The 20,810-nt window shown below is 37.6% G+C and overlaps 1 protein-coding gene across 1 annotated transcript in view; it reads left to right on the top strand.

Annotated features, from left to right (window-relative positions):
• Window positions 1-10,819, top strand: part of PKHD1 (PKHD1 ciliary IPT domain containing fibrocystin/polyductin) — a 184,027-nt gene extending 173,208 nt beyond the window's left edge. Inside the window, exons 55-60 of the mRNA XM_070956611.1 lie at window positions 1,791-1,945; window positions 3,410-3,556; window positions 4,152-5,033; window positions 6,900-7,068; window positions 8,443-8,603; window positions 10,749-10,819. Coding sequence (XP_070812712.1) covers window positions 1,791-1,945; window positions 3,410-3,556; window positions 4,152-5,033; window positions 6,900-7,068; window positions 8,443-8,603; window positions 10,749-10,819 — 1,585 coding nt within the window. The remainder of the gene's footprint in view (window positions 1-1,790; window positions 1,946-3,409; window positions 3,557-4,151; window positions 5,034-6,899; window positions 7,069-8,442; window positions 8,604-10,748) is intronic.
• The last annotated feature ends 9,991 nt before the right edge of the window (window positions 10,820-20,810 follow it).

The following is a 20,810-nucleotide window of genomic DNA, read 5'->3' as shown; positions in this document are numbered from 1 at the left end:
GTTTTTAACTGTGGGCCAAAGTATTTAATCTGGTTTTAAATTGTTTTTAATTTTTATATTTATGTCTCATCTTGGTTGTTCACCGCCCTGAGTCCTTAGGGAGAAGGGCGGTATATAAATATAATTAAAATAAAAAATAAAAAAATCAGGACATGGTAGGACCTTTCTGGCAACATTTCAAAATGATTCTGAATTAAACTTATTTTTATGTCACCACATTAAAAACAACTTTTGATGGCACACACATAAAAATATAATATAATATAAAACCATATACAAATGAAAGCTACAGTAAAGCTACAAAAAGATGGCAACAAGAATTCAAATCAGTAAAAGGCTCTCTGAAAAAGCTCTCTGAAAACATGTTTAGGAGTTTGCAGAAAACCAGTAGAGAAAGAGCCAGTTTGATTTCCATAGGAAGGTACAACAAACAAGCAATTTCCCCTTGCTTCAGCCCCACAAATTATTTGAAAATGTGGGATGTGCAGAAGTTTCTCCTGCTTGATTAAATTAGATGAGCAGAAGTTGGCCAAAGAAAGTCCTGAAAGTTTCCACAAAGAAAGTTTCCACGAAAGAAAAGAATTTGATGGGTCAAAATCAGCATCTTAAATTGGACCTGGAAAACAAATGACAACCAATGCAGGGTCCACAAGACTAATGGTATGCACTCTCGACATCAGGTACACAGACTGCTGCATTTTGAACCAACTGCAGTTTCTAAACATTATTTAAGGGCAGGCCCAAGTAGAGGGCATTTCAGTAGTCTAGATGGCTGATAATAAGAACATGAGTTGCTGTTGGTCATACCTCCAAATCCTCTGACCACAGATGAGGCCAGATCTGGCATACTCACCAGTTGGGCATACGCCTCTCTGACCACATTTCTACCTGCTGATCCAACAGAAGCCAGAAGGACACCTACGTCAGAGACTTGCTCCCTGTTTACCCATACACGAGTAACTTTTGGTGGTGATAGAAGACCTTGGTGTAGAAATTTCAGCTTTTCAAGATTCCATTTTTTTCTCTCTTATCAAAACTGACAGGATCCAGGCACTGGGAAACAGAATCAACATCATCTTCTCTATAGCTCAGGGTGGCAATGTCCAGTTGGATGTCATTAGCCCAGGGGTGAAATCCAACAGGTTCTGACAGGTTCTGGAGAACCGGTAGCAGAAATTTTGAGTAGTTCAGAGAACCGGAAAATACCACCTCTGTCTGGCCCCATAGTGGGGCAGAAATGGAGATTTTGCAATATCCTTCCCCCAGGAGTGGGAGGGAATGGAGATTTTGCAGTATCCTTCCCCTGGAGTGGGGTGGGAATGGAGTTTTTGCAGTATCCTTCCCCTGCCATGCCCACCAAGCCACACCACGCCCATCAAGCCACACCCACAGAACCAGTAGTAAAAAAAATTGGATTTCACCACTGCATTAGCCTATTGATGATACTACACCTGAAACCATTGAATGAATCTTCCCAGAGGCTTTATATACTGTAGATATTGAAAAGCAGGGGAGACAAGACTGACCTCTTTGGCATCCCATAAGTCAAAGGCCACCAAGCCAACCTTTCCTTCCCCACCAACACAGAATGGAAGGAGCTGAACCACTGTAATACAATGCCTTCAACTCCTCAGTCTTCCAGAACTTTGTTCATTACCTTGCTGGTAACTGTGAGGGCAGATTTGTTAACACATTATTTTCCTTAATTATATTTCAGTTTTTCTTAATTATTCCAGGAGAAAAATGAGTGCTACACTTCTAAATATGTCTTTATCTCACATTCTATACAGGTTTATGGTGCAAGATCACTTGGACTGGCATCCGGGGGACAGTATTGTTGTCAGTTCCTCTTCATATGAAGCCCATCAAGCTGAAATAATCACTTTAGAAAAAGTTAACAATCGTAGCATTAGGATCCATGAACATCTTCTCCATAGACATATTGGTATGCAATTTGTCTCCTGTGCTTAGATTATATCATGAATTTTTTTTTGCACATTAAAGGCTACCTAACGTTCATTATTTTTCCTCAACAAACTTGTCATTGTTCAATAGTGTTTTCTTTATAGGGTGCCTTAACATTTTCATTGCTTTAATTAAGTAACAAAATGGGCATTACAAGTAATTCATAAGGTAGTTATCTTATGAAGACAATCAGTTGAAATAGAGATTTGTGTCTGGAAGGGCAAGGGTTGGAGTCCTGACCCAAATACTACAAACTGATTTTAAGTTCATATGTAGAGGCTATGAATGTACAGTGTTATACCCAGAATGTTGCAGGGAAGACTACAATATGTGCATCTAGACCAGGAGTGTCAAACTCAAGGCCCGGGGGCTGGATCCAGCCCATGGGTACTTAGATCTGACCTACAGGGCCACCCTGGAAAAAACAGCGAAGGACTGGCCTGTGGTGCTTCTGCCAGCAAAAACAGGCTCCCGAGCTCTGTTTTTGGTTGCCACGGCCTCCTGCAACCCTGTGCAGGAGGCTATGGCAGCCAAAAATGGAGTTCAGGAGCCCGTTTTCACTGGCAGAGCGCTCGGGCCACCACAGGCACCCCCGACACTAGTGACTTCAAGCTGGCCACACCCACCCCGGCCATGCGTACCCCCCAAGGTCAAACACAACCCTGATGTGGCCCTCAATGAAATCAAGTTTGACACCCCTGATCTAGACTCTAAATGTAGGCAATCCTCAGTGATTTATAGTATCACCTAGTTTAACCCAGCCATCACTGAAGTGATATAAAATCTGTTCCCATTATATTCTTTTGGCACAATGGTTGGATAATTTTAGAAGATATTATAAGCCATGGGCAGAGATACATTAGGTTTCTCTAGAGAAACTATAATCAACATATATTGGACCAGCAGGTACGATCTCATTGCCATTTTGTATCTTTGCCTCTCAACTTAGTTTAAGGGCTGGTGTTGCTTCTTAAGACATTTAAATGGGCAATCAGTATTTATACAATGAATGAATTGTCTCAATTATTTTTATATTTAACTGCTCTCTCATACTACTAGAATTACAAATGCTTGCAAAATTTTAGGTAGGTGCAATAAACTCTGACCTTACATTTAACCTCTTTTAAATTTGAGATGCCATCGAACTGATTTAGGCTTGTAAAATATTTGATCACAAAACAGCTGAGGTACTATGCTCCCTACTTCTGATATGTTATTCTCTGCATCAGTGATTGTTATATGAAATAAGGAGAAAATAATGTTGCTAAAAGTGATAATAAAGTAAATTACTCTTTCCAAATGACTGCAATAAATTATGAACTCCTATTGTACATAGCCTGGATATATGAACTCTTTTCATAAGGGAAGAATTAGTAGAGATCCCATGTTTGGTTTATTAAACCTGTTCCACTTCTATTGTTTTCTGACATTTTGATCTCTGCAGGGCATTCCCATAGATTAGAAGATGGTCAATGGATTCTCCTGGCTGCAGAGGTTGGGCTTCTGACAAGAAACATTCAGATTAAATCTGACATGGATTGCTTAGGAAGACTTCTGGTGAGACCTTGGAGCTATGCAAACCAAGATGCAGGTACTTAAGTATTTATATTTATTTTACACATCGTTTTCAATCCCTATAGTTTAGAAGAAACATATTTTAATTGTTTAGATTTCTCATGTATTTTTAGGAACATGAATTCATTTGATAGTTATCACATCAAACCTACCATTGTGGGTGATTTTTCTTTCTTCCATTCAATCATGTCCAATTCTCAGAGACTGCCTGGACAAGTCCCTGCAGTTTTCTTGGGAAGGTTTTTCAGAAATAGTTTGGCATTGCCTCCTTCCACCAATTGACCCAAAACAACCTTATGAATGTGGGAATTATAAATATTTTTTTATTTGATTAATAGTGTGATAATATAGTAATAATTAGTGAGGAAAGTATAGGTATTAATGAAAATAAAACCTGGATCACTGAGTAACACCTTAGTTGCTGTATTTGCTTTCTTTTTTTTAATTTGGAACACTATTATCTTAAAGGTTTATGAATTAAGAACTTCTAAAGTAGCATCAATAGAATATCTTTGTTAATAGAATACCATTGTTTCTATTTTTCAAGATATGGAAGGTTATCCTGTCCCCCCCACCCCGCCCCTTAAATGTGTCCTTCTCCCATCTTGCAGGTGTGCTTCAACTTTCAAATGTTGAAATTTTGAACTTTGGATCTTCACAGTCTCCATCAGTTGACATTACTAATTCATCCTTCAAGTCTTTCATAATTTCCTCCAGCATTCACCACAGCTGTGGAGTTGGTATTCAAGCCATTACAAATAGTGGGCTCTTGCTACGTGATAATGTGATATTCAGTACAATTGGGCACGGTATACATTTAGAAGGCCAAAATCATAAACTCATCAGCAATCTTGTTGTCTTAAGCAAACAACCAGAAACCTCGAATTTCTGGGTTGCTGGCATCAAAACAAATGCAGTAGAAAGTGTTATGCTACATAATAATAGTGTGGCAGGTTCAGAACGGATAGCCTTTCATATCAAAGGTCAAGAATGTTTCTTAGCAGAAGATCTTTACAATGGCAATGTAGCTCATTCAAGCCTTCATGGGGTTCATTTATATAAAGGAGATGGCTTTCCAAACTGCACTAAAATTATAGGCTTTTTGTCTTACAAAAACTATGACTATGGGATAATGTTTCATCTTGTAGGAAGTGTAGTAGTTGAGAAGGTGACATTGGTGGACAATGTTGTGGGACTCTTGCCAGTACTTTATGGACCATCAACTAAGCTGCACTGTCACCAGAAAAAACAGCACCTGAAACTAAGAAACTCTGTCTTTGTGGCTACTAGCACTTCCTTTGATTGCATCAAGGACAGAATCCATCCTCTTTCAGCCAATGTGACAATTACAGACCGAGCTCCACGTAATCCCCGGAGAGGCCGAATTGGCATGTTATGGCCATCTTTTACCTTGGACTGTAATTGGTGGCCTGATGCTCCATGGCATAAAATAAGAAATTATTCAATAATTATGGGAGTCACAACTCTACAAGGTTAGTACTTTAAGAGCTAATAAATAATGTGGTCTAATAAATACTGAAATAATAAATACAATATTAAATCCTGGAACTGCAAATGGTGCTTGGTTGTTAAAATGTTATTTAAAGAATTCTTAGGAACCTCACATATTTTATTAAAAAAAAATCTTTAGACAAGCAGCTCTATTATGGTGCTGCAGGTTATAACTGACCAAAGCCCAGTCCTATGAATACTTTCTTAGGGATGGTCTGATTTCAATGCAGCTAATCCTTATTTTGTATACTATTGTATCTAAATCCAAATTTTAATAAAGTCTTAGGTCAAAATACATGCCTTTATGTCAGTTTTATTTTTTTTCAAGATACATATGTATATTTTTACTAAAATAATCAACAGAAAATTATTAAGATTTTTTAAATGACACCAACAAAAAAAAGTAAAAGTAGTTGTAGTTGGGAGACAAAGAACTTGTCCCATAAAATATACAATTATGTAATAATTATGTAATTATGTTTCTCAATGTAAAATAGTTATGGAAGGAAAGACTCATTTTAGTGGAAAAAAGACTCAAATCTGTCTATATGCTTCTGATGAAAGTGTGTGTGTGTGTCTCTTGTGTGTTTGTTTTGTGTGTGTATATATGCCTAATCTCATGGGAAGCATGAGAATCCATGGTCATATTATATATTCACTGAGTTTGTACATACTAGATTAATCTAATGTAAAATGAATAAATTGGGATGTGGTTTTGCATACTCTTCCCAAAACATATTAACATAATTAATATGAAATATTGTTAAGAGAGCAAGTTTTATCTAGTTAAGACACCAGGCTAGAAACGAGGAGACTATGAAAACTGGCTGGGTGACTCTGAGCTAGTCACTCTTCCCATCCCATGATGTCAGGCTTGAGTGACAAAATAAATCAATTCCTGTCCCAATCAAAGGATTTATTGATTGATAAAAAAATGGACCCTGCACTTGAGGAAAACATTAAGAAAAAAAAGTAAAAGAAAAAAAATATTAATTTTAAATAATTCACTTTAAAGTAACCTGCTTGTTTAATTATGGCAAACTGACTTATATGGCTTGCTTAAATTATCCATAATTGTAACTAAATATAATTATAGGCCAGGTTGACATGCTTGCTGTAGTTAACCATAATTCCTCTCTTGGCTACATAGGAAAGGTAGGAAGGAAGGAAAGGAGAAATTCATGGCCTGATGCCATTCATTTTTCCTTGTTCATGTCTTGTTAAAATAGGGGTAGAAGTTGGCTCTCTTTAGAACTTTGGAATCACAATTCTTCAAATTATTTGCCATTCGAGATGGCAGTTGGAGCTGATGAGATCTGGTGTTTCGGATAGACAGAGAACAGTTGGTTGGTTACTCTTGAACTAAACTATGCTTAGCATGATATCTATGTACAACTACTATTTTCTCCTGCCCTTCTGAGAAATAGAAGGGAAACTGACACAACTGTTTATTTTGCTAAAGATTTTCTCCTGAAAAAAAAAATGAAGACATTTCGAATAATTTTAGACAACACATTGAAGTATCAATTCAGTAAGCCCCCGGGACATAAACTTCTCACTGGAATCAATGAGATCTTTAACTGAATCCTAAAACATTAATCCTTTATTTAAAAGGGGAAAAAGGTTTGCAAACCTATGTGAAGTTAAACAAATTTTACCTCTAATTTCTACTTTTAGGTGACTTTTTAAAAAAGTGTCAAAAAAGTGAAAAAAGTGCTACCAACAATTAAAGTAACAAGACCATACACACCAATGCAGCTACAGTACTTCAAGATTGAGCCTGAGATGTTTATTTATTTGTATCCCATCTTTATTATGCTACACTGTTTTTACTTTCCGTTTATCAGATATAACCTTTGATGGTTTTAAAAAGAGTTGCTATACTGATGACCAAGACATCTGCATCATGACAAATCCCGGACATGGAGGCATCTTGCATCTGATCACATCTGAGCAGACCAGAATGCTCCATATCAGGGAACAAAATATGTTCTATTTCCATCCACTGCAAACGAGGTACACTTATACTTATAAGTAATCCACTTTGGATAACGCTGAGATTTCCACAATATTATGTTTGATATATTTATAATCTGTAAAACTATCAGTGATTTGTTTTTCATAGGGTCGCTTTTTCCTATTTCTTATTTCATCTTATTTCAGCTCCAGTTAATCAATTCAAAAATGTTTAATATGGTATTGTAGCACATACATGTTTAGCAAGTTGCTTTCCTTAATATGCATTTTTTTCTGTTGCATAAGTGTGTGTGTGTATATATAGTACTGCTCCCATAACTATGTGTATTATTAGACGAATAGAGTTGAGTGGAGTGGAGTGGAGTGGAACGGAACGGAACGGAACAGAACAGAACAGAACAGAACAGAACAGAATAGAATAGAATAGAATATGCATAAGCTCACAGTGTACATATAAACAGCAAGTAATGGATTAAACAGTTTTCCAACAAAATATATCATTGCATTATGTTTGCCACTTGAGCAAAAAATGAATCCTAAGGAATGTGCATATCTGGATACATACACTGATTCAGGAAGAAGTTCAGTAGATTGAAGATATTCCCCATTCTAGCTCACATCAATAGAGTACTGCTTAGAATCATTACTTTACGTTCAGGCAAAGCACCTGCAATATCATCTGTAAAGCATTAAAGGAGTATACATGCATCATCATCTTTTTTTTTTTGAGAGTTTATCTTTTATTATCACTATTACAAGTTGCAGCCCAGGTTTGAGACCCAAGTGCCATCCAACAGGGTGAACTCCCATTACTTGCCCCAGCTCCTGCCCACCTAGCAGGTTGAAATAATGCAAATGTGAGTAGATAAATAGGTACTACTTTGGTGGGAAGGTAACAGTGTTCTGTGTGCCTCGGTCAGTGGTGGGTTGCTACCGGTTCTCCTTGGTTTGGGAGAGCCAGTAGTGGAAATCTTGATATGAGAGCAAACCTTTATTCCTTTGTTTTTAACTCAGTTGTTAGGTGTGGCAGAGTGGATTGCCATGCCTCAGCTGTTTTTTTATTCAATGTGCTTGCACAAAGCGCAAGTTTGGCGATCGCGCGCAAAGCGTGTGTGTGATGCGAACTGGTGGTAAAACTGGTTAGAACCCTCCACTGGCCTCAGTGTATAGTCAAGCTAGTCACATGACCATGGAAGTGTTTTTGGACAACAATGGCTCCCTCAATTAAGAAACAGAGATGATCATCGCCCTCTAGAATCAGACATTTGGACAGGGGAAATCTTTCCTTTATCACTATTATGCTGTCTCCTATTTAACTTTCGTGTATATCAGTAATTGGCATGTTTGGTATGTTCCCTGGGCTGAATTCAGGATAATTTTTCCAAAGTCTCATATTTCTTCCTTTCTTGTCAGCGTAAATGAATCAATACCTGGCTCATCTGGTAATGCGATTTGTGGGAGGTCAAGGAAAGCTCTTTTCAAAGATTTGGATGGAAGTGCCCTAGGATTGGATTCACCTGTATCAGTTTTCCAAAAATCAGAATTGGATTGTGAACAAGCATGCCAGGATGCTGGTAAGTTGCTAATCAAGGGTAGACAACAATACCAAAGAATTTTATATGCGAGAGACAGGGACTTAGAAGGAATCCAGTGCTACTATGGCCATTTGAAGACAATTATTCCTGGATATATACTTGGTGTCTTTATTCCAGAAAGATGGCAGTATGACAATAAAGAATTTAGAGTCGTTGTCTCAGGGGTACAGTTTCCAATTGTATATGTCTCTCCTAGTTCCAGGGCAAGTAACTTAATTCAACATAACCTTTATATGTATTAACGGCAGCCTGGTCCACATTTATTCTTCAATAGAGCAAGGTAATTTTATTCACTTTTCACAAGTGTTTTGAAATCCCTTAATGAGAGATGCTTTCTAAACAATTGACCTAATAAGATTTTGTGTGAATCCCACAGAGGACGGAAGGCCCGCCGGCATCAAGTCCTGCTCAGACTTTTTAGAGTAAACTGCCTTTTCAAAAGAGCTATTTTGTTATACAGCCGTGTGCTGAAAGTGCATGCAGTGAGGCTCAGTTCCCATCCTGATTAAGTCTGTGCTGTGACTCCAGATAAACTCTTTAATTACAATTACTATCTCTGGAGCCTGCTGTTCATGATGGTGGCCATTTTGCAGAAAAGTTACGTCGTTTATGACTTCTGCTGGATAGGAGCTTAATGCAGGGGACTGTAATTAATCCCATTTTCCATCTTGCCCTGGAAAGCGATTAAGCACAAAAAGAACTTTAATCTTTAAACAAAATGTTTAATCTTTAAATAAAACATCTAATGTCTTCCAGGGTAAAAGGCATTTCTCTAAGGATCTGTCTTAGAGGCTGCTTAGAGGTCTGATTAATTCACCGTCTTGCACAGACATGATCTTCCCCCCTGCTTTTGTTGACCTGATTATGAATCACAAGTCAAAGTCAGACACCAAAGTCCATCAAATAGACCTTTAAAGACAGGTTTAATCAGCCTTTATGGTCATGCACATATCAGGTCATAAGTTTCTTGATTTGTCATCAGAAAACAACCATCTTTGTCATTTTAAGAATTTCCAGAAGAGTTTTCTAGAAAAGGACATACCGTATTTTTTGGAGTATAAGACGCACCGGAGTATAAAATGCACCTACCTTTTTTGGTGACGAAAAGAAGAAAAAGAAATCTGCCTCTGCCTCTGAGCAATTTTGCCTCCTTACAGCAAACAGCAAACAGCCTGCTTTACTTTCATTTTCATTTTCAGCATAGCTTGATTAGCACAAGGAAAAAAAAATCTGCTCCAGCAATTTACCTCTTTGCAGCAAGCAGCAGAGCCCTGCTCAAAACAGCTGAGAACAAATCAGCTGAGAGTCAGGAGGCTGATACAATCAACTTGTGCTAATTAGGCTGTGCTGAAGCTGAAAGGAGCTGTTTTTTCTTGCTGCTTGCTCGCAAGGAGGTAACTGCTGCGAGGCAGAGCCAAAGGGTGGGGGCCAGTGGGTGGGCAGGGCTACATTTGGTATATAAAACGCATCTAAATTTTCACCCCCTTTTAGGGGGGGGGAAAGGTGCATCTTATACTCTGAAAAATACGGTATATGGAAATCATTGAGAAAAGTCCCTTAGAAGGATTTCACATTGAGCTAATAATCAGTATTATTAGTAAAAACTATAATCAGTGTCATTAGTAAAAACTTTTTAAAAAAAGAAGAAGAAATTGACCATCCACTTCTATCTTAAATGTACGTGTACATCTTGGGAACCTCTTTGTTTATTGGCTTCTCGTTTTCAAATCCAAACCATGGACAGGAATCATATCTTCCTAATTTTAATGACCCAACATTTATAGAAGTGCTTTATAATATGTCCCTTATCTGCTGCACTACTTTATGGTGAGCCCCAAAGCATTTATTCCTGGAAGTTCAATTCTTAAAACAAATGAGATGCTTTATCACCATATTTTTCTTTGCTGATATACCAGTTAACTTTTTATATTATGGTTTATTTTTATGTATCAAGCTTTAATTGCGGACATTGATTTTTATGGCATATATTATATGATAACTCTTTGGTAAAATGTTGAGATAATGGAAAATAACACCATACAAGGAAATTTCTTTTCCTGATAACTATTGATCTATACTCCTCAGTTGAGATGAGTTTTCTGTATCTATGTAAAACAATTGTAGAGCATAAACAAGATGACACTGATGGAGATACTGAGGATGAATACAGCAATGAGGGGAAAAGCAAATCTTAAATCCGAAACAGGTAGAAATATGGCAAAGAGATTCAGACAGAAATCTTCATCTTCATATGAATATAAGAAGCAAGAACTATGGCACAATTAGACTGGTAACATTTTTTTATTATAGCCCTTCTCAATAAAAATAGTCTTAGTTTCCCTGTGAAGTTGATTCCTGGTGTGGTCTACATTGTGGGACTAAGAGCAACTGAAGTTTTTACTGTTTTCCTGCTACCATGACTATTTTTTATGCACCTTGAGAAGTGTTAGAATAGGAAAGAGATATTAACTGAATTTCCTCCCTCTATTATCATAATCAGCCAACCAACCAACCAATCAAATCAACATAATACAATATTAAAAAACCAGAATAGTTTTGAGGAACAATATCCTCTAATACACAAAAAGAAGTTAATTTTTGAACAAGGGGGCCTACAAGAAAGTTAAAAACATTTTCCAGAATGCTACTGTATTATCATGGAAAAGGCTGCTAACCCCCCACATACAGGTAGTTCTTGACTTACAAATACAACTGAGCCCAAAATTTCCATTGCTAAGCAAAACAGTTGTTTAGTGAGTTTTGCTCCATTTTACAATCTTACTTGCCACAGTTATTGAGTGAATCACTGCAGTTGTTAAGTTAGTAGCACAGTTGTTAAATGAATCTGGCTTCCCTATTGACTTTGCTTGTTACAAGGTCACAAAAGATGATCACATTACCCGGGGACACTGCAATTTTAGTTGCTGAGCATCCGGTTTTTGATCATGTGACCATGGGGATGCTGCAACAGCCATAAGTATGAAAAATGCTCCTAAGTCACTTTTTTCAGTGCCGTTGTAATTTCAAATGGTTACTAAATGAATGTTGTAAGTCAAGGATTACCTATATATAACCCTCCAAGGGACTTTTCATGCTCTGCATGGATATTAAAAACTATATATCCATTCAAAATGGACCTGAAAGAGCAGGTTAGGGAAAGATTGTTGCAGAGAAAATCTACCGTGTTTCCCCAAAAATAAGACCCTACCTTATATCTTTTTGAACACTGAAATAAGTGCTTGGCCTTATTGCCATGAGCTCAAAAGCCCGATTGAGTTTATTATCAGGGGATGTCTTATTTTGGGGGAACAGGGTATGTGGTTGCTAAGAGTTGAAAATCACTTAATGGCACATAATAAATTCAAAATGAGAATTTTAAAACACATGTTTGAAAGAAAAAAACAACATACAATTACCCTTAATTTGTCAGAGGGGTCACTAAATTTCATCCAGGGTCTGAGTGGTATTCGGGTTCCTTGGACTGTAAAATAACTGAGAGGTGAGAAGCATGTTTGAAAAATGAAGCAAATAAATTTAGCAGAAAGAATTCCTCCTGAAAAGTTATAACATGTGAATGGAAATAATTCTTAAATTCTAGACATCTGTTCTGCGAGAAACTGAATTCATAAGGACGTGTCAGAAAAGAATTTTAAATAGGGTGAAAAATAGAATTCAGAGGAATTTAAGATTAATATATTTGACTGATGTTGTTCAAAGAACAGTACAGTAATTGCTTATATATTGAGAGATGGGCGACAGGACAGCTAGACTTTATAGTTCCCAGATGAAAATTAAGTAAGTAACAAGGTCGGCCTTCTCAAGAGTGAATAAGCCTCACACTTTACAGGATTTGCATGTGAACTTGAAGAATGGCATTGCCCTAAATTTCCCTGGCATATCCATAACGAAGACAAACTGCTGAGTGTCAGTGCGCAGTACTTGACACAGAAGAAGTGCTGTGTTTTGCAACAATTAATTTTGCAGAGGAAGCAGCCTGTTTAAAGATGCCTGCAGCACTCACTAAAAGTTGTGTTGTTTTTCAAGGCCACCAGATACACAGTTGGCTAGGCTGCCTAATAAACAAAACAACAATGCAAAACCCTTTGCCTGGTGGGGCTTGCTAGAGAAGGTAAAATGAATAATGCTTACCTGCCAGGGGTGGGTGAAGATAATAATTGTTTAGCCTGCAGCAGATCTCTGTAAGGGTTAAAAATGACAGAGATATTAGGTGAAAACTGTAAGATTGTTTGGTTTGAAGCTTTCAGCAATACCCAGACTGTTATTTACCGGACTTGGTCGATTTACTTCTTAATGCAATAATGACCTGTGAAATGAAACGTGAGCTAGACAATTGTTCCTCATTGTTTCCAGTAAAACATTCTTTCATACCCCATTAAACCACCATTAATTCCATATGAAAGAGAAGCCAGCACAAATACACTGAACCTGGTTTTCCTTTTTCTCTGTCATGAGAGTCCCTCTTTTTGCTTTGTTCCTCTAATCCTGTCATGTTTGCTATAGGACAAATGGTGTGTTGTAGATTAAGTTTTAAACAATATACAATAAAGCCATATAAATATTGATTTAAGGCTGCTGTCGTTTCAGTCAGGGTCTGCTGTATTCATTCTATGTGCTAGGTCTGAAGTCAGGGGAGTGCAGTTACTGGGAATGGAGGGGATAAACACAAGACAGGGACTGGCAATGGGGACGGCTCATTTCATGCTGCTATTGCTTTTGAAGGGCTTAAGGATGAGCAGAAAGGCTTGCTGTTAATTTAATATGAACCTCCCTGTTGCATTTAATTCTTTTGCCTGCTGTGCTGCAGTGTCCACATCTATTGGCATTTGGGTGGGGAATTCTTGAATACCCAGAGAGAGGGAAACTCAGTCTTCAGTCTTGTGCATGTATGTTGTAAACCTCCCAAAAAGGAGAAAGGGAAAAAGGGAAATGAAGTGAATTATTATTATTTAGCGTATGATGAGAACAGGATAGAAGTGAAATAAACAGATGTACACCATTCATGTAATTATAGGTAAAACTTTTATGGGGGTATCGCAGTTGCTTCATAACTGGATGTCCAATTCAGCTATCCAGGCAATCGCTTCTGGTGTTGCTTTGTACAGATCTTCTACAGAGAATGCATGTCATGGGCAATCTTGCACAATAAGTTTAATAATAATAATTAAGTGTATGGAACCATGGGAAGGAGAAGAAGGAATCCATGGGAATGGGGGCACAGTAAACAGAATGGATTAAACCATGGGGACAGAGAACATAGTTGCCTATAATGAAAAACCCACATCCTATGAGAAGGGAGAAATTTCTGTATAGTGAAGTATTTGGAGGTTGAGAGTGGGTGAAGGACAGAGAGAGGGAGAGAGGTTTATAAATGTTTCTGTCTAATATAATAGAGAAATCTGATAGAATGCAAGGCCTTGCTTTTTGTGAAATGAGTCTTCCAGATGAAGTAGCTAGCTGTGAGAAATGGGAAAGCGAAAACATTAGTTTGGAGATCACAGTTGCTCCAGCAGTTTCCTCTATGTCCTCTATGTCCTGAGCAAATTATTAAAACGCTTAGTTCCCCTCTTTACTTGCTGCGATCTTCATGGCTTTTGGGGTATGACATGTATTTGGTGCCTGTTTTTCTTTCTTCCTTTATTTATTGTGGCATTTGTTGTTGGTGTTAATTGTAAAGTTGTGTCTGACCCATCGCAACCACATGGACAATGTTCCTCCAGGCCTTCCTGTTCTCTACCATCCTCTGGAGTCCATTTAAGTTCACGCCTACTGCTTCAGTGACTCCATCCAGCCACCGCGTTCTCTGTCATCCCATTCTTCTTTTGCCCTCAATTGTTCCCAGCATTAGGTTCTTCTCCAGTGAGTCCTTCCTTCTCATTAGGTGGCCAAAGTATTTGAGTTTCATCTTCAGGATCTGGCCTTCTAAAGAGCAGTCAGGGTTTATCTCCTCTAGGACTGACCGGTTTGATCACCTTGCAGTCCAAGTGACTCGCAGGAGTCTTCTCCAGCACCATAGTTCAAAAGCCTCAATTCTTTGGCACTCAGCCTTTCTTATGGTCCAGCTTTCACAGCCATACATTGCAACTGGGAAAACCATAGCCGTGACTATAGGCACTTTTGTTGGCAGGGCGATGTCTCTGCTTTTTAGTATGCTGTCTAGCTTTGCAATGGCTTTCCTCCCCAGGAGCAAGTGTTTTTTTAATTTCTTGGCTGTAGTCCCCATCTGCGGTGAACTTGGAGCGCAGGAAAATAAAATCTGTCACCACCTCCATATTATGGCATAGGCACATAAACTCCATCAAAATTCATAAATGCAAAAGTAGCAAAGGAACCAGGAGGCAACAAAAATGATCAATTGCTTGATTAAATAAACTATCAAATAAAGAAACATTTGAGTGCTTTTGTGAAGTTTCAAGCAGAAAGCTTCAATGGATAAAGGATGTAACAAGCTTTACCTGTGTTTTAATTGTGTTGTCTTTTAGGTTTTTATGTTGTCGCCTCTTATTTTGTGAGTTCCAAGAGTACTCTGATTGCAGTGGAGTATAAGTTAGGTAAATAAATATTGTCCTGTTCACTAAAGCAATCAATTTGGTAAAGGGAATGCAGTTTTGTGACACTACCAACACATTTTCATAAAAGGGGATTTCCCCCCACCCCCGGCCGTTCAAGTCCCTGCAGGATTTTTTTGCCAAGGTTTTTCAGAAGTAGCTTGCCATCGCCTCCAGTGGTGAAATCCAATGTTTTTTACTACCAGTTCTGTGGGCGTGGCTTGGTGGGCGTGGTGTGGCTTGGTGGGCGTGGCTTGGTGGATATGGCAGGGGAAGGATACTGCAAAATCTCCATTCCCACCGCACTCCAGGGGAAGGATACTGCAAAATCTCCATTCCCACCCCACTCCTGGGGGAAAGATATTGCAAAAATCTCTATTTCCACCCCACTCTGGGGCCAGCCAGAGGTGGTATTTGCCAGTTCTCCAAACTACTCAAAATTTCCGCTACTGGTTCTCCAGAACCTTTCAGAACCTGTTGGATTTCACCCCTGATTGCCTCCTTCTTAGAGCTGTGAGAAAGTGACTGGCCCAAGGTCACCTAGTTGGCTTTGTGCCTAAAATGGGATTAGAACTCGCAGTCTCCAGGATTCTAGCCTGATGCGTTAACCTATTCACCAAATGACTTTCATATCAAATTAATATAGATTTGTGAAAGAAATAAATGATAGTATTATATAACAATTCAAGAAAATTAGGCATGACATTTGCTAATGAACTGAGACAATTTCATAAAGGATGGAGAGGACCATCTTCCTCTCCCCTCCAGCCAGTCTTGTCCCTCTCCTTTGGGCTATTTTCTATAATTAGAAGCAGTCTTCGGTCAGATGTTCTGCTGGTGCTGTTCCTAATCAAGCACTCTTTTCCTTCTCCAGTTTTTCCCCTCTAGCTCAGAAGAGTCAGTCAGAATGACAAAAATAGGGATCAGATAGAGCCTTCTAAAGAGGCTCTGCCTCAGCTTAAGCGTGTAGCAATCTAGAGTGTACCATCTTTGGAGCACAAGCCAGAGTTACAAATTATCAGAAGCAGGCAAAGAAAATCCTGGCATGAAAATAGTTGTTGTAGAAGGTACATTTAGAATGTTCTGGGAGACAAACACATTTTACGGCTTCTTCACTTTTTAAATTTTTCCCCATTTGCATTAACCTTAATCTGACGTGACTGCAACAGCAGAGCAACCATATTAGCATTTCCAGGGATTGCTCCGCAAAGTCTAATCTCTCTTTATTTTTACATTTCCCTCTTCAATTTTTTGTATATTTTCATGTGTTTTCACATATCAATTTTACTACTAATCACAGGATCTTTCTGAGGGTGTGGATGGGACTGTGACATGAGTCTCTCTATGCAGCACCAAAAACTTACCATTTATTTGATAAAATTTTAAGTTAAAATTTAAAAATGCATAACAAAAAACATAAAATAGCTTCTTGCCTTGCTAAGATAGTTCTTTTTACAGCATACAAGACTACAGGTAGTCCTTAACTTATGACCAGTCCCCAGTACTACTTATGACCTGAATTCGAATTTCCAATTGTGACCCCTGCTTCCAATGGTCATAGGATCCTATGGCGTCTTGGCAACCAGCCCACATTTGCAACCATTTGCAGTGTCTCTGCAGTCACATGACTGGGATTTTAAATGTTTTTTTTTTCCCCTTGGAAATCAGTATTTATTTCCAGGTTTGGCAAAAACACCCATTTCGGGCATTGATTTGCTTAACTATCTCTGTCTTCACTTAATAATTGTTGTGATGTACTGCAAAAAGGCTCATAAAATTCAGCATGGTCAACCGATTTTAACAAGCCACATGACTCATAATCATGTTTCCAGACTCAATCACTGTCAAAAGTCCAGGACTACCTGTATATTCAAAGAAGTATCTGTGCTGCATGCGAATACAGTGGACAGACTATACTTTGATTTCAGCAAAACATTAATGATATACTCTATCATCGCTGCCAAGTTTGGGGACAGGGGTCCCCAAACCTGGCAGTTTTAAGACTTGTGGACTCCAGCTGGCTGGAGAATTCTGGGAGTTGAAGTCCACAAGTCTTAAAGCTGCCAAGTTTGAAGACCTCTGCTCTATGACATTCTGATTGTCCTGCTAATTGAATATGGACTGGTTACTATAATACATAAGTGAGATTTGCTCATCAATGTTTATTTGTTAAAGTAGAATGTAAGTATCACATAAGGTAGTATAAGGTTCAGTGCTATGCCCTGTTTTCTTTAATATTTATGTTAATGATTGGATGAAAAGAAGGAGACAATGTTTATGAGACCTGCATATGATTCAAGACTGAATACAATAGCAAGTAACTAAAAGCACAATGTGGCCTCCACATTGGTTGCATGATCCTAGAAAATGAAGTTGTTGCTTTAAGCAGCAATGGACAAGTGCTACATCCCCAGGTGCTAAAAAACCTCCCACCTTTTTGAAACTGAATCTAAGCATTGCCAGATTGAAAATTGATTTGATTAGACTCCTCAAATAGTTGAAAAGTGTTATATTGGTCTGTTTTTTATCATCCCCAAGGATAGAATACAGAATAATTACCATAAATTTACAGGATGCCCCCCTCAAAAAATCCCTAACAAGGTGTTAGTGATGATGAATTACCAAAGTGAGCTCCATTTCACTAGATGTGTTCAATGAGATTTTGAGTACTCATCTCTCATGAATGCATTGATTTAAATCTCCACAATAAGTTTCACTTGATAGCCTCAGCAGTTTCCCTTCCAATGCTGTACTTTTACTATTCTGTTCTCCTTTCAGCATTCTACCTGCCACATTCACAAGAGCTTCAGTATTATACCAATCTACTTCCTTTTATTAATTGCAGAAAGGAAAATCTCTCCATTTTATAAAATTAGACAGGATTACCACATCTGCCATGCTGGTTACGACACCAAGAGATATTGGTTACGGCAGTAACCAAGTCCCTCCTAAGTCTTATGCTATGACATCACACACATTCATTGCATATTGGGGATTCATATGATGCAAGTTGGGATTTAGTAAGATTTCTAGCAGATGGGCAGGAAAATGAAGTAAATGAAACTTTTTGGAGGGTTACATTAATCTTTCCGAAGGAATACAGAGACATTAGCTAAGCCTGAAAAAATATACTCAAAATAGAACCAGTTTGCTTCTGTGAATGGGATCTCATTTTCTGTTTCTGTTAATCACTACTGACCACAGTGAGCTGGAGGCTAGAAAATAAAGTGCAAGATAAAGAAAGGGGAACTGATTTTATTGTTCTTGTCGTGAGATTTTAAAGAAACATGGCATGGAAAAAATGTCAGCAAAAATCATGACCCAAATCTCTTTATAAAAGAAATGAGTTCATAAAAGGTACAAAGAACTTGGAATTGCCTGCAGGCTGTTACATATAGAGGGTGAGTTTCCTAGTAATTAAAATTCACATAAGACCAGAAGTAAGCAAGTATACTGTATATTTGAAGCCTGGGAATAGAGGCACTCGGGGAGTAGTTTCCTTTGAAGAGCATTTCTTAACAGCTTCTCTTTTCTATGGAGGTATGAAATTTGCATAGAAATGGTGTTTATATATATATTAATAATGAATCAATCCAATTTGGGGCCTATGTAATTTCTTAATTGTGTTTATATCAGTCCTCTGCTCCTGAATTGTGCATTAAATTTATTTTGCTTTATTGTTAATTGGACAAAGTGTACCTTCAGCTGCTATTATGGTGCAAATCTCCCATCTTCTTCCATTTTTGGAATCAAATCTCCTGCTTACACGTAAATAGGAACATGTTTTCAGTGATATGCGCAAACTGTTAAATATGTATTTAAAACGATGTTACAAAAATATAAGTTATTTTTCCTTTTTACTTCCCTAGCAAAATAGCATTGGGATCATGTTTTGTTGCAAAATCTGAAAACATGAAGCACTAGAAAATAAGACTACAGTGATGTGCTAGCATAGGAGGAACTATTCCATAAACATATTTCATATTTTTTCACAGAAACATACAGATTGGGAGTTTGTAAAGATCTAAATTGGCTGTGAGTACCTAGGAAGCTTGGAATCTTTGCTGTGGAAAGATTTGCTGAAATGTCAACTAATTCTACAATATTGTGGAAAATGCCAAATATACCCAGTGAAGTACATTCTAGTCTACTGTAAAAAAAACAACAACTTAGGCCGTGATTCATTTGATCTGGTTTTTTTAAAGAGCCCAGATGATTAAGCTTCAATTGGGTAGCAGGAAATAGTCAATAACTAAGTGCTCCTGTTGGTGTTAATTTTTTTTGCCAATCTGCTAGACATCCCCATAACAAAATATGGCCAGGACTGGAGGAGAGTCCCAAAGGTGGTTGTTTTCTGGAGGCAATTGGACTTTCTTTTTTTTTCTTTGAAGACATTTCACTTCTCATCTAAGTAGCTTCTTCAGCTCTGACAGGATAGTGGGAAATGGAAGAATTTATATTCCTTGCAGACAGTTTCTATTTCTAATTGTTAGAGAAGGTGAAGGAAGAGAAATTAAATTGAAATAATATGTTGACCTATTTTTGGTATAAGAAAAAAACTAAGCATATATTTTAATTATTTATGAAAAATTAACTACAAAGAGTTGGGGGATTTTGATAATTTACTCAGAATAAATCCTTTTCTTTTATTATCCTACAACTTATCCTTCCTTCCTTCCTTCCTTCAGATTGGACTAACTTGATTTACATCAAGGCCTAATATAGCAAGACTGTTTTTGTGAATTTCAGCTTTTCTATGCCTTTTAGCAACTGTCTAGTAGACAGAGATCAATGGGTGAATATTTGGCAAGTATTTCCCAAGGAGTCTGACATTCTGGTAGAATCATCAACCTTTGTGAAAAATGCAGTTCCATAAATCCTAGGAAGCTGCTGCACATAGTTTTGACATTATTCAGGTGAAAAGATCCTTCATGGGAACTACAAATTCCAAGTAGCCTGACAGTCTGATTGGATGGCAGCATCTATATAAACTATAAGGTTGTTGTTGTTTCCCCCAGACATTGCTGTGATGTTGCTAGGTAAAGACTATGAGCTTAACTTGTAATGGGTTCAGAATTTCTCAAAGGAGATACTAACTACCATAACAGCACTTTTTGAACTTTGGCAAATAGGCAACAACTATGATAAATGTGCCATGTTTAGAGATAGAAGGACTGCAAACACTATGTTGAAATGCTTTTATAAAAAGAGAGGGAGGTAGGGAGGTAAAGAAAGGCATAGAAATTTTTAGAATACGATTTTGAACTTAATTATAAAGAACAAAGAATTTTACATGGGAAATAGATCTCTTTTATTTTTTGCAAAACATAACAAAGCTAAGTAATTTTATGTTTTTAACAACGACACTAAAAGAGGCAAAAGATTCAAGAAGGCAAAAAAATGGACAAGCCTACATGTGTCAATCAACTGGGACCTACACAATGATGCAAAACATTATAGCTCTGAAAATATAAGGGAGACTTTTGAAAAATGGAGCCACATGCATGCATGCATACATACATACATACATACATACATACATACATACATACAATTATATTTTGGTCATAATCTGTCTTCAGAGGCAGACGTCAAGACTGATATTGTTATATATATATAT

Source organism: Pituophis catenifer, unplaced genomic scaffold (assembly GCF_029215685.1).
Source record: "Pituophis catenifer annectens isolate HBS135680 unplaced genomic scaffold, rPitCat1.0.hap2 SCAF_1, whole genome shotgun sequence".
Lineage (NCBI taxonomy): Eukaryota > Metazoa > Chordata > Lepidosauria > Squamata > Colubridae > Pituophis > Pituophis catenifer.
Note: the sequence above shows the minus strand (reverse complement) of the source record. Positions and strands in the feature narration are given on the sequence as shown.